General features: G+C 40.0%; 5 protein-coding genes across 5 annotated transcripts; 1 reads left to right on the plus strand and 4 right to left on the minus strand.

Annotated features, from left to right (window-relative positions):
• Positions 1-3,205: 3,205 nt before the first annotated feature.
• On the minus strand, positions 3,206-5,992 carry LOC128732266 (polyphosphoinositide phosphatase). The gene is made up of 4 exons (XM_053825447.1): positions 5,921-5,992; positions 4,264-5,857; positions 3,604-4,198; positions 3,206-3,515 (listed from the first exon to the last, which is right to left on the minus strand). The coding sequence occupies exons 1-4, from the start codon at positions 5,990-5,992 to the stop codon at positions 3,206-3,208; spliced, it is 2,571 nt and encodes an 856-aa protein (XP_053681422.1).
• Positions 5,993-6,365: 373 nt separating this feature from the next.
• On the minus strand, positions 6,366-7,140 carry LOC128720293 (ATP synthase subunit s, mitochondrial). The gene is made up of 2 exons (XM_053813955.1): positions 7,102-7,140; positions 6,366-7,040 (listed from the first exon to the last, which is right to left on the minus strand). Exon 2 carries the CDS (start codon positions 7,035-7,037, stop codon positions 6,444-6,446), a length of 594 nt encoding a protein of 197 aa, XP_053669930.1. The 5' UTR covers positions 7,038-7,040; positions 7,102-7,140; the 3' UTR covers positions 6,366-6,443.
• A 391-nt stretch (positions 7,141-7,531) lies between these two features.
• On the minus strand, positions 7,532-10,604 carry LOC128728893 (KAT8 regulatory NSL complex subunit 3). Its single transcript, XM_053822580.1, has 3 exons — positions 10,333-10,604; positions 9,436-10,263; positions 7,532-9,353 (listed from the first exon to the last, which is right to left on the minus strand). Exons 1-3 carry the CDS (start codon positions 10,602-10,604, stop codon positions 7,532-7,534), a joined length of 2,922 nt encoding a protein of 973 aa, XP_053678555.1.
• Positions 10,605-11,243: 639 nt separating this feature from the next.
• On the plus strand, positions 11,244-12,545 carry LOC128731960 (DNA-directed RNA polymerase III subunit RPC4). The gene is made up of 4 exons (XM_053825120.1): positions 11,244-11,479; positions 11,559-11,719; positions 11,793-11,984; positions 12,061-12,545. The coding sequence occupies exons 1-4, from the start codon at positions 11,244-11,246 to the stop codon at positions 12,543-12,545; spliced, it is 1,074 nt and encodes a 357-aa protein (XP_053681095.1).
• Positions 12,546-12,565: 20 nt separating this feature from the next.
• On the minus strand, positions 12,566-13,213 carry LOC128731961 (probable 28S ribosomal protein S26, mitochondrial). Its single transcript, XM_053825121.1, has one exon. The coding sequence runs from the start codon at positions 13,211-13,213 to the stop codon at positions 12,566-12,568; it is 648 nt and encodes a 215-aa protein (XP_053681096.1).
• Between the last annotated feature and the right edge of the window lie 152 nt (positions 13,214-13,365).

Below are 13,365 nucleotides of genomic sequence, written 5' to 3' on the forward strand. Positions count from 1 at the left end.
ACTTTCACGGCTAGGCGGCTCCTTTGGTGCATACTCTCGGGTGAGATTTTGATGATCGAACATGCGTCAATACACTCCAGAGACCAGACTCTCTGCCCGATCGTATAGCACGTGTTCGATCAATCTAATCGATTGCAACCGTATACATCAATGGATTTGCGTGGCTATTGCGGCTAGCTCATCTGCACATCGGCTCAAACAAAACAACGTCAGCAAAAACCATCTTAAACAACGACCCTAGCAACAGAGGGAATCAGACACAGCGAAACGACGTCGACATGATCATTTCCCGGGGTTTGCGGCATGGCTGTATCGAAGCTGGAAACATCTTTAAACAACCTATACTGTTCTAACAATTATCTAAACAACAACAGTCTTATCTGTATCTGTATCTAAACACAGTGGTTTAGCTGTAGGATGTGGTAATCTAGAAACGAAAATCTGACCAAAACATGGGAAAATAACGAAATATCGGTAGGCAAAATATTCGAGTATCTAAGCCTTTAACCGTACACTACTCACATAAACATGCGTCCCGTGGATACTACCTGGGCTATTACGCTTTGTTTTAGACAGTAAACCATTGTCCTAAACATTTGATTGATGTCTAAAAAATTGAAAAAATTCACCTATTAAATCACATGAGAACTTGCTTACAAATTTTACAGCGCACGTAGGTTGAAGCTAGTGTCACAAAAATCCGACACGGTGACGATAATCTCTTGGAAAGGCTTGAATGGCTGCAAGTTTTGCTAGACAGTATCTCACCAAACTGAAATCCATCGAGGCGCAACCTTATACTATTTATCTATTAAACAAAACCGTATTATTCGTAGTACACCTAAAGTGTTGTACTATACAATCAACTGTATAACTGGTATCAAAGGCAATAAAAACGGACCACTGACCAAATAGTCTCACATTGTACGTGTCCTAAAAACAAGGATACTCTAGCATCCTTTGGAAAGTGCATAAGACGCATTCGTAGAAATGGTATATCGCTCTATTTTGAAGGTAAAATCGATCGACTTCAGTCGCATTGAACTACCATTCTTCATTGGTAGCGCACTATAGATATTCAAGCAAAAAAGAAAATTAAAAAAAAATGGAATATAAAGAAATAATCAATACTAACTAGCCGATTCATAAATATTACCCAAGAGGAGGAAAAACATTCACGATGATGAATTGCTGACTCAATCAAAATCTAACATCAATCGACCATCGATAATGCGTTGTACAGGGTTGTAATATGTTGACAAACATGTTCGAAACTTGATTTCAAATTGACTTATTTTTTATTGAGACCAAACTAGTTTTTTTTTCTTTGTTCAAATTATACTGCGATTTGAAAATAATTAGCCAACCGACACAACATTAAAAAGAATACACGTGGTAGGAACTAAGCACTTGCATACATTAGCAGAAGCCCCCGTTTGAATTTTACTTCGGAATGCCAACTGTTGTGTGCCAATGTTGTGTTCCGGTGTCTACGTACTTGTTTATCCGTTGTAATTGTTGTACACTTGACTGTTACAATACGACGGGAGATCACAACTGTAGAAAATGAAAATTCGGTCCACCGTGAGCCGTGTTATTGTGAGTTAGACAATAACTTTTGCTGATGTATCTTTGAACGAGGGAAACGTTAGAGAGAATCTTATACAAAGTTGAGAAGAAACAATCATAGAGTTGCTTCACAACGTCAGATGTTCTAATGGCTATGGTAAATCACAAATGCTATCCTATTAATATCACTGTCAGTCTTATTGTGTACTCTACTCATAAATGCTTCTGCACAATCCCACGTGTTTGACAAGTTTTCTTGCAGTAACATTGGAGATGATGCGATGCATATGATGAAACTACAAATATTACGCCATTGAATTTGATTGCAAAACAATCCTTTTTTCTTCCTTTCTTCTACCGTTCATAAACCGTGCGTCAACGATGGTTTGCGAATGGCAAGATATGAAATCTTATATCTTTGAAATCCAATCGTTAAAAGGCTGGTATGGGGTCACAGAATCACAGCAGTTCGCATCCATAAGCAGATGTTAGAATTGACTTTAAACAAAATCACATTAAGCTACTACATACTACGTACATGTCGATAGATACTAATGTATAAAATTATGGTTCTACTATTGCTTGGCGTTCGTTGTTTTTTTTCGGATAATTGATTTGCAATAAGGTTTTAATCATTTTAGGAAAATTATTATAGCCCACACCGATGGATGTAAATGTCCATCGATCCATTGTCATGGAAGAGCTGATCATACAATTCTAGCAAAACCTTAACCATGAATGATTATAATTTGGTATAATTTGTTCTTACTCTCAAAAAAATTGATGAATTCACATAAAAAAATCAAAAAAAAAATCGAATAGTGTTGTCTAAATATTTTTACTACAAAACAAAGAATGGAATACGCAAAAGCTTTATTGAATGGAGCAATCCTTTTCATCTATAGCAACTAACTGTATTGCTGGACACACACCAAACCAATGAAGGAAGCCCATTATTGTTATGAAGCATAGAAGCACTAATGTGCATTAGTGAGAAATCCTGTAATGGAACAGTAAAAATATAGGCCAAAAATTAACAATATTTACACTACTCCAAAACCAACGTATTCCAGTTGTTGTACTATTTGATATTCAAATTAAGTATTGGAGTATCAACAAATATACAATCACATATTAGAGTAAATGATGCAACAATAAATGCTAATACCATATATATATACACACAATTTATGATAAAATATAATATAGTGGTATACAAATACAAATACATGCAAATATACTTAAATATATGCATAGATATACATTTATAGGTATCGATGGTCTGGATATTTAGAAATAGGTTGAAATTACCTATAACAATGATGTTACATTGCGAATGAAACATATTTTGCTGCGGCTCTAAGAAAGGTCCTTTTTAATACGTTTATCAATGTATTTGTAGCAGTGACTTCAGTGAGAGGAACAAAAGTAAAAGAACACTAACTAGTAAACTAACTAGTGGTAGCTATTGAACGTGACCAGAGGCAAACGCCTGCCTGCCAAACAAAATGCTATATCTATGCTGATACTAATATGTACAATCAAGACGAACAAAAATGGGGAACACAGAATAAAGTTGTTGGTGACATCTATTGGTTGTGTTGCTTTATTTGATTTCTCATGTTTAGTATTTAATTTATGCAAACATGTGCACATATTCAGTAATTTTTGGATCACAATGAAAGTCGTGCATTATAGTATCTTTCAGCCTACAGTACTTTTCATAGATCGCTATGCTCTCTTCGCTCACGGTCGGAATCTCAATGTCATTATGCATGTCTTTCTCGATGGAACTCGTACCGATGATTATTTCATTGTTGTGTATTACCAACCCTCCATTGTCGTTAATTTTTGCGAATCGATTATACTGGTACGGCGATGCTGATCTTCCCGGCTCTCCTGATGGGTTACAACAAATTCGGTTGATTTCTGCATATTTTTCATACCTTTGGTAAGGGGGGAATCAAAATAGGATACACATATAATTTTATGACCAGTTTCCAGGTGCATTATTTCCGCACGGACAAAACTTACTTCATCATGTCTGATTTTTTTGGCATCCGTATTTCGAACCCGTAGATATCATTAGTCATCGGAAACATCGAACTGAGTGTCACAGGATCCTCTGCACGGCTGCTGTTATTGCTACTGTTAGGTGCAGTGTTGCGATTGCTTTTGTCGTCCTCGTCCGATTCTGACTCATCCTCTGACCTGTCGGACGAGGAGCTGTTTGCCGAGCTAGTGGACGACTGGCCGGTTAGGGATGGATTTTTCAAAGCCGTGCTTTCTTGTCTGCGAATCGGTTCAAAAGGGCTAAAGTGGGATCGAAATGCTGGCGCTAGGTTACGAGACAAATGGCTAAGTTGATAGTCTATATGCTCTTCGAAAGAGGTAAGCTTGTAATCGTAGTGAAAGTTGGAATAGTAATCTATTATCTCGGCGTCAGTCGAATGAATCTTGATCAATTCCTTCACTACCCGGTTTTCGTCACTCACTGCTGCAGGCAACCACTGCATGACGAACGTACTAACCCATTGCGTTAACGGAACTGATGAAATTTGCCTAATTTCATCGAAACGAGAGTTGTGTATGTAAAAATCGGTTTCTAAATCCCAAATGTGCAGCGTTTCTGAGAGATGAATAGCATGGGTAAATAAAACGAAATTAAATTAGATACTAATATCAAATACATACTGTTAATTTCAGCTTTCGAAGGAATGTAGTAACCTAGAAACAGATTGATGCTATGCTGCTTTTCTGTATCGCTGAAAGTATTGCTATAGTATCGGCTAAGCGTCTGCATAATGTCGTTGCCTTGCGAGGCCCACACAGCCGTTTTACGGTACGTTTTAATGCGATGTACTAATTGCGAGCCACCGTATTGCAAAGCCAATGTATCGCCATGATCTTCATACAGGTTCTCGAGCATGGTAATACAATCCGACTCAAATTCGAGCTTGCGCTCTTTTAGGAACCCCAGATCGTACAATTGATGGGCAAGTACACACTTGCCGATGGCAAACTGGGCCGTATTGGTACGATCCAGACAATCGACACAGTTCACTCGCACTATGCCCGTCTGTTTTTGGTTTCGCTCATCGTCCCGATAAAACATTCCGGTTTGCTGGATAACCGTTTCAGCGATCTTTGCCAGTTTTTCCATAACATTACCCTTGCCTCTGCTTTTACGTGCCATGTCAAAGTCAATGTATCTAATACGGAGCTGCGGTGGCAGGAATTGGTTCAAATAGCTTACCGTCGATTGCATTTCTTCGCTGAGTAGACTTTCGTGGCGTCGTTTTTCTCTTGTTTTGACTAAATTTAAGATGATAACTGGAGCTCCTTGATGAAACATCAGTCGTTGATAGTGCTTGCCTGCCGTTTCGCCGTACGGATCGGACAGGTCGATGGCAATTTGCGGTTTTGGGACCATTTTGCTTACATCTTGCGACCAATGCGAGGGAACAGACCCTCGCAGCTGCGTAAAACTGCACATTCTATTGCCGTCCAATACTATCTGCTCCGTTTCTACCTCGTTTGCTACGTCCCCTTGGAAATTAGCGCCACGTTTAAGAAACCGCGTGCCAGCGTAACGTGTACTTCTTCTCGCAATCAAACACACGTACACCTGACGACCAAATATACTAATGCTCGATTGGCTTATAAACCCGTGAATAATTTCAAGCATCCAATCTTTGTGTACGACATCCCGCATTGGTTTCAGATGAAACGAATTCCATACGAAGCGTTCCCGAGAAACCCCTCGGAAAGCGTATGTTATTTTCTCACCGGTGCGGTTATTCCACACCAGTGGCTCATCTTGTACAATGTCGCAGCGTGTACCAACAAACTTAGGTGCCGACAGATTGTACTGCAAACTGTGCGTTAGATCATAGCTGTAGCTGAAGTAAAAGTTGCTGTTCAAATCAACATTGTTGAACATTTTAACGTAACGTTGCTCCAACGGATGCATTTGTTTGCTAGATGTCTCATTCACACGAATCATTGCCGTGTCTTTGATGGTATAGATGATGTGTTTTCCGATGAAAGCTGATGGCGTTCGCTTTGTCACCAGTATCAGATAATATCCTTCGAGGAATTTTACAAACCCTAATACGCCATAAGCACTGATCGAGCGAATGAAAGATCGTGATTGTACAAATTTTCGTATGTCCCCTTTCTCGAGCTCATTTGGGTTCTCATAAATTGATAACTCTGGTGTACGCCTATCTATTTCCAATACACGAAACCGCGTTTCTTTGCTATTGCTTCCGATGAGGTACAGTTTCTACAGAAGTAAACATACATTAAATGAGTTATAAGTTGGACGATAGCACTATGGCACACCTACCGCTTTGGTTTCGAACAGTGCCACCTTCTGAATCGAGCTTATAAGTGGTTGAAATTGCACGTTTTGGTCCATTTTAAAGATTTAGAAACACAAATGAATGCTACCAAACACGTAGGATACGTATTTGTTTCAAAAGTTGCTTTCATCGATTCCGCGGATGTCAACAAGATGCACTTCAAAACATTCGACGAAATAGCATTGTTTACGTTCACAGGCGATACGATTCCAGCTGATAGTTGGCATTTGCACAGAAGGTACTTTAGCTCTAAAAGCGCGATTGCAAATAAATCGTATTTATAATCTATTAAGCACGTACCGTACATTCAAATAAAGTTGTAGTACTCCATATCAAGAGCACCAGAAGGGTGAAATCCAGAATCGTATCCTGAAGAGCTCAAGACTAAAAAATGGACGATTTTTTATTTTATCCGTTGAAAATGGGTGTACATTATAATTTATTCATTCATTTAAAAGCCAACATTACATCATTCCGACTTTACGGCACATTTAGTCGCTACATCTTCTAGGGTTTCATATCAAACTTGCAGTTTGGAAGAATAGACCGCAACGTACTTTCAACTTGCTGCATATTTTTAACGTTTGGCAAATCGAACGTTTTTACTTGCTGGAGTTTCAACAGCTGCTTCAGATGTAGCAATCCATGGTCGGTTACGTTACCACATTTTGAAATATGCACTTCCTCCAAAGTATCGCCTGCATATCGCAGTTTCCACAGCGCTTGATCATCAATGTAGACACAGTTGTGCAGCGTCACTTTCCTGAGGTGGTTTAACCCTTGGAGATGGTCGAAACCGATGTGCATTATTCCAGAATCTGTACCGTCAAGCTCTTCCATTACCACTGGCTGCGATTCTAATGGAAGAGCATTAAAGTGTACGTGTGTTCTGCTATCCTTTACAAATTTTGCCTTTGCGCCATTCTTTAACAACCACTCGGCACATAGACGGTCGGGACCTACTTTCTTTAACCTGGACCGATCTACACGGTTGAACATCATGTTAACCCAACCCCAGAATGGTCGGTTCAGTGGCTTCTGATGTAAACCCATCGAAGATACGGTTGTTAGCATACCCATCATGGGTTTTAGAGAAACCATTGCCTGTAAAAAATGTCTTATTTTTATTGTGCTCAATACGATTCAATAATTGTAAAGCACTTACCACTGTGTACGTTTTTTAACGACAATTTGTATCTTCCTACTATAACCGAAGATAAAGGTGAGATCCTACTGTATTTCAGATAGACCATTTGACGTTGATGTAAACAAAACAAATATTGCGCAACCGTGAAAGCAAAGCAAAGCGCAGTCGCAAAAGCATAGCGGTTCAAAAACTGATGTTACAATAATGATCATTACAGTTAATAAGTGATATAATGGCATAAGTGTCTTAACCTGCTGCAGGCATGAACGAAAGCGCCGCCATCTCCCTGTTATGAATCCCGCTTTTTACGTTGAACGCAGCAAAGTCATCAGTTAAAATGGATACAAAGAATTATGATTTAATACTATTTTTAATCATCTGATACGGATCGATGAAATTCTAAAACATATTTCAAAAAACAACATGGATTTTGTTTGGCTCAAAAAATTCATGTATCTTTTTCCATATCATCCGTTGATGTCGTTACAACTGTCGATGTTAGACTGCTTTGTTGAATTCCTGTAGAAGTTGTAAGTATATTCATTCGTTTCAACGTCACATTTCGCCCTACCAAGGACGTTGCTGAGCTGGAAGAGATCAACCCGGAAGGGCTCGTTTTAATCAATATTTTGTTTCCGCCAATGATTGGAACGTTGCCACTCGCAGTACTGGTAGTCAATGTAACATTCTCCGTTGGAGTACTCGTTCCACCCTCGGGTAATTTATTCGTTACAACAGGATTGATTACGATGGATTGAAATTTTGCCTGTGGCATAGTCACGGGTGTGCCGGTTATAGCCGTTTGTTTGACACCAGCACAGCTGACGAACTCAACCTTGCCGCTGGATAACAGTTCGCTCAAATTTTTCACGACTCCACCACTACTTCCTCCAGCCGTTAATGGTTTTGTTAAAAGCACTTTGGTAAATTTTGGAACGCTTGCACTTGAGGATACAACCGCCATACTTGTAGTGCCAGCTGTGAGGTTGCTAGATGTAATTGTTAGCGGTCTGCTGATTTTAGGTCCCATTGGAACTATCATGCTAGCATCAATAGGTTTAAGCGATCCTTTATTGATGACCAAGTTAACGATTTGTTTCGTCTTTGCGATCGTAACTGGGACACCCGCTGGGGCTTGTTGTAGCGTGACGAAGCGATTATTTGTTGGCTGAATCGCACCCACAGTACCGGAAATATCCCCTCCAGTAGGAGGTGATCCGCTTGTCGCAGTCGTTACACCCGTCGCCACTGCAGCGCTAACCTGTCGAACCTCTTGCTTCGGTTTCTCAGGCGAATTTTCTTGAATATACCCGTCATTATCAGCAAAAACAATTGGTAGATCAAAAATGTTAGCCTCTGTCAAATCTTTCGTGGCTTTACTAACTGAGACTTCCGTCTCCTGGCCATCGCTGAGAACGGTCGGCTTAGCTCCTGTGTTTCTAAAGATCGTAAACTTGGGAGGGCTACTTATTTCCCCTGAATGAACTACTGGATCATTGCTAGCCATTACCGATACGACAGGTTTGGTAGAGGATTTTGTTGAATAAAATTTTTGCAAAGTTCCAGCGGTAGGTTTCAACTGTATGAGTTGATTTGATTCGATCAATTTAACATTCACATTACGCGACTGGAGGGACCCACCTAGCGAGGATATTGGCGTTTGAGCGGTGTCGCGCTTCAATGGAGGCAGTAATAATGGTGTGCTAGCCAGAGCGGATATAATCTGCGTATTGCCAGATTCACGCACATCGTACTTGACCGTTTCCTCTGGGCAAAGATTGCTCTTTATGTGTTTCTCGGGCGTTGTTGGCAAAATGCTCTGTATGGCAACATCCAACGCTTCTTGTGAGTGCTGTTGAGATGAGCGATTGATATCTGGTGTTGGTTTTGTTGATCGACGATTATATGATTTTTTCTGATATTTATAATCAGCTTTCGGATCATGAGTGTACTTCCGCTTACGTTGTGAGGGAAGATCAACTTCGTTCCGTTGCGCTAAAGAGCCACCTTGATCTAGGGTCACTGAAGACGAAGACCCATTTGAAAATTGTCCTGGTAGGGCATTTTGCTTTGGGCGGTGCGGGTTAAGCAAGCAATTCGTTGCAAATTCAGCTATTTCATCAGCAACCATATTGTCTACCATGGACTGAGTAACACCCTCGATTTTGCGTTTTGTTTTCGAAACACGAAGACATTCATCCGCGGATCCAACGACAACGAGCGATGTTTGTGTAGTCATACGCTCTCTTAACATTTCAATTTCCTCGTGGCTGCAATATAAAAAAAAACATTCTATAATATATATTAACTTTATATGCCAGTGAATAATATAACTGGCTTACTTATTATTACCTTGCACGAGCCGAATTTTGACCAATAACGAACAGTACAGGGCATCCAATGTCGACTATATGATCATCGGGAGTTCCTCGGGACCCGTTGTATGTGTTGTATGAAAATCCCAAACAAATTACACTACTAACAGACTCTACCAATCCGATTTGAATGGCGAGAGAAGCTCCCGCATCGAATCCAACTAGAATGATGGATCGGTTCGGTGTAGTGTTACGTACTTGCTGAATCTTTGTTCGAGTGGTGGCCACCATATTTTCGGCCAATACCTGCAGCGACTGTTTTTCCATGACGCTCGATTTGATTGGTAATGCCTGTATCGGAATTACTGATGCCATTGTTGCAAACAAACTGAACCATTTTTGTTGCCGACCGGTGGGTTGAGAAAAATTAGGAACCGACGGAACCACAACAATGTACGGCTGACCGGGAAGTTTTCGATTTTTGTGAGATACTATCGGCTCCCACGGTTTCTTTAGTACAGGCCTTAATAATTCATGGCCAACATTGAGCGTAGTGCCAAAGATCATTTTGTTCATCAACTTTGGTTGTTTGGCGTGCAGAGTTTGTAATATATCGATGTAGATTGCCAGATAGCAGGGTGGAAGATTTTCAATCAATAAGACATGCAACCACTGCGTTAGCCTAGTTTCCCAAGTAACGCTGGCTAATGCTTGTCTGAACCTGCTAACAGATTTATCTATCACCGTACGACGGTGTACTGGCTCATGCTGCTTTTCAGTATTTGTCAATCGGGCCAATCGATCCATGTCTAGCAGCCGTGCCACACGATCAAACAGTTTAAACTGCTGCACAGACCATCCGAATCTGAAAAAAAAAACAAAAATTAGCGTTTTGCCCCATGGATAAACCTTGAAATATTTAAAAATGTCTTACTTGTTTACTTTTTCTTCCCAATCCTCCTCGTCTGATGTGGAATTTCTAGCTGTTACAACGATATTTTCGCTTTCTTGCATAGCCTTCCTAGCGTTTTCCTCATTGTATGAAGGAATCGGCGGATTATATGATTCCTCCAGATCGATTCGCTCGTCGTGGGAATGAGTGTGGCATGAAGGACACTGTGGTGGCCGATGCACCATCAGGGTTCTGGTCATGGCCGTTTGACTACTTTCTAACAAACGGAAATCTCGTGTATAAATATGTTCCATTTTTGATGCAATTTTTTCGGATCAGAACAACTACTAGGTAACCCGCGGGCGGATTTGTTTGAATAATACAATCAGATTAGGTTATGTGAACGGCTAATAGTTTCTTGCTGTGGCAATTTCAGGTAGAAGGATCACAAGTTGAACGACGAACTTTTAAAAATTCAATGTAGAATTATGCTCACTTTACGATTTTTCACAAAGCACGCCAAAATTCTTGTAATCTTGTTTGTTTCTGATGATGGCGTCATATTCAAACGTCAACTAATGCCAAACGCATAGTGTTGCCAAAGTTGCTAAAGCAAAAAATTTTTGATTGTTAATATATTATTTTACAGTATGTTAGTTTGAAAATTATTCGATTTTTAAAGAATTTCACTATTGAATTTCACACTAATTAACGTTTATTAAAGTTAGAGAAGTATTTTCTGTTGTTTAGCTAGTATTTGATTTAAGGTTTGAGCAACAACTTTTTAAATTACCTTGACACATTGTACTGGCTGGTCACCTTCTAGATTGTTTTGATGTTTGGAAACGTTCAAAGTGAAACGCATGCAAAACATTTTCGTGAAAACTCCCAATAGATTATCTTGTTCGGTGGAATTTTATATCTTGCTTTGATAAAACGTCGAAAATACAATAATGGATTCAACAACGCGTATCAAGCAGGAACCTGGCATTGATGCTCATTATATGGGAAAATCTAACAATATAATGGCCAATACTCCAACTCCAATGGATGCAACAGTGAAAACAGAACGCCTGCAGTCCTTTCGTATTCCTAGGGATCTGACACTGGCTAATGGTCGCACGGCGAAACCACCGACAAACAAAAAAGTGTACACTCCGAACTTAAACGCAGTCCGAAACAAAAATACGTAAGCTACAGATGTAGGCATCGGCAGTATATACGGTGTGGTACAACATGTTTTTTTCTCTTATTTACTGTCGCTACAGGGAAGTTAAAACAGCATCCACAGGACCTAAGGGTAGATTAAAGACTGATCGCAACAGGAATGACAAAGATACTCGAAGCAAAAAGACAGCGTTGATTCAAACATCTGGTATATTTTCGGATGGCTTAGCTCAACGTGCTCTAAATCGGGCGTCCAAGTACGGTATGTGTAATGACATTCATCCTGGCATTGCTATCGTCCACATAGCCACGAATAACGGAAATATATTTTGTAGATAAATCCAGTTCATCAAAAGAGCCAGGGGATTTAATTCGTAAACCCGTGTATGCTAAAGTAGATACAAAAATAGACTTGGAAGATGAACGAAAACGAATACAGCATTTATGCGATGACTTGGACGACGAAATGTCGCAACTGGATCAAAAGCTCGAGAACGGATTGAAAATGCCAGTCAAACTGGAAAACTGTAAGTCTTCCAACAATCAAAGTAACAAGATCTTGATTGATCGTTAAGTTTATATTTGTTTTTTCTTCCTTTGTAGCCGATTACAAAATTAAACCACCGGAAGTTAAGACGGAAATCATGATTGATACAAAGTTAGATCCATTTAATACTGTGCAAAATGTTATTTCTGACGCACAGACTAATAACATATTTCTTTTACAACTCCCTGATGCGTTACCTGGCAAGTGTGACACTGAGGATGGACGGTCGGCGAATAACAACGAAAACAAATCAGAAGCAATATCGAACGGAGAAGAGATACCACAATATTGTACAGTTCGTGATCTAAGTGAGGGCTGTATTGGTAAAATAATTAGGTATCGCTCGGGAAAAGTTAAATTAAAACTTGGAGAAATAATGTTTGACGTTAGCCTGGGTATGGATACCGGATTTCTGCAGGAACTGGTTTCGATAAACACGAATCAAACGGAACGTAGTGGTAACATAATCAACATCAGCACTATCAAAGCTAAGCTGAACGCTTCCCCTGATTGGGAGTATTTATTCAAGAATTCTACATGAAATACACAATGCACTGCTGCTTAATTAGATTTGCTAGTTTCATTGGTAGTCTTTGACTTTGCCGCCTGGTGTACATTTCCTTCGCGATCAAGAGCAAAGTTATAGCTTGTTGGTTGCACCAACGCCAATTCGATGGCTTTGTCGATGTTTTCACGTGTGATGAACGATTTTGACTGCTCTTTTTCAGCGCGTACTTTCGATTCGATTAAATCTTTTTTATCCATTTCACGCTGTTCTTTGAGAACTAGCCTTTCCAAGATATATTCCTTCCGGGCAGCTCTTTCAATGGATAAGCGTTCTTCCCGTATTGCTGCCGTTTGCCGGTTCCATTCATCGTTCCTGCGCAGTGCTTCCTGCCATTCTGCTTCTTCTTGTTCTGGTGTTTGCAAAACCAACCCAGCACGCGATACTAGCTTGGATGCTTCAACTTCATCACGAAGAAACTTTCGCACCGCTTTCATCTGCGTCCGATAGTTATTGTGCAATCGTTTCAATTCTTCAATCTCTTCCTCAATTTGTTTCTTTCGTTCCGGCACACGGAACAGTTTACTTTTAGCTGTACCGAGCCAGCGTGGTTTTCGTCTAAAACGTACCGTTGTGTATTGCAGTAAAGCCAGCGATCTCGGTTTTGTAAATACACCAGAAAATACAGCCGAAATCCTAGCCATTGCCATCCTTTACTTGAGTTGGCTAATTATTTTTTAAAACAGTGCAATCGCACTCCATGGGGCGCTTTGATTAAATAACTTTGTTATGACAGCTACTTTTTTGGATGTTGGTAAGCACGCGAAACCGCCTTTTGTTGTCGTTTCTTGAGGGG

This window comes from Anopheles nili, chromosome 2 (assembly GCF_943737925.1).
Source record: "Anopheles nili chromosome 2, idAnoNiliSN_F5_01, whole genome shotgun sequence".
Taxonomy (NCBI): domain Eukaryota; kingdom Metazoa; phylum Arthropoda; class Insecta; order Diptera; family Culicidae; genus Anopheles; species Anopheles nili.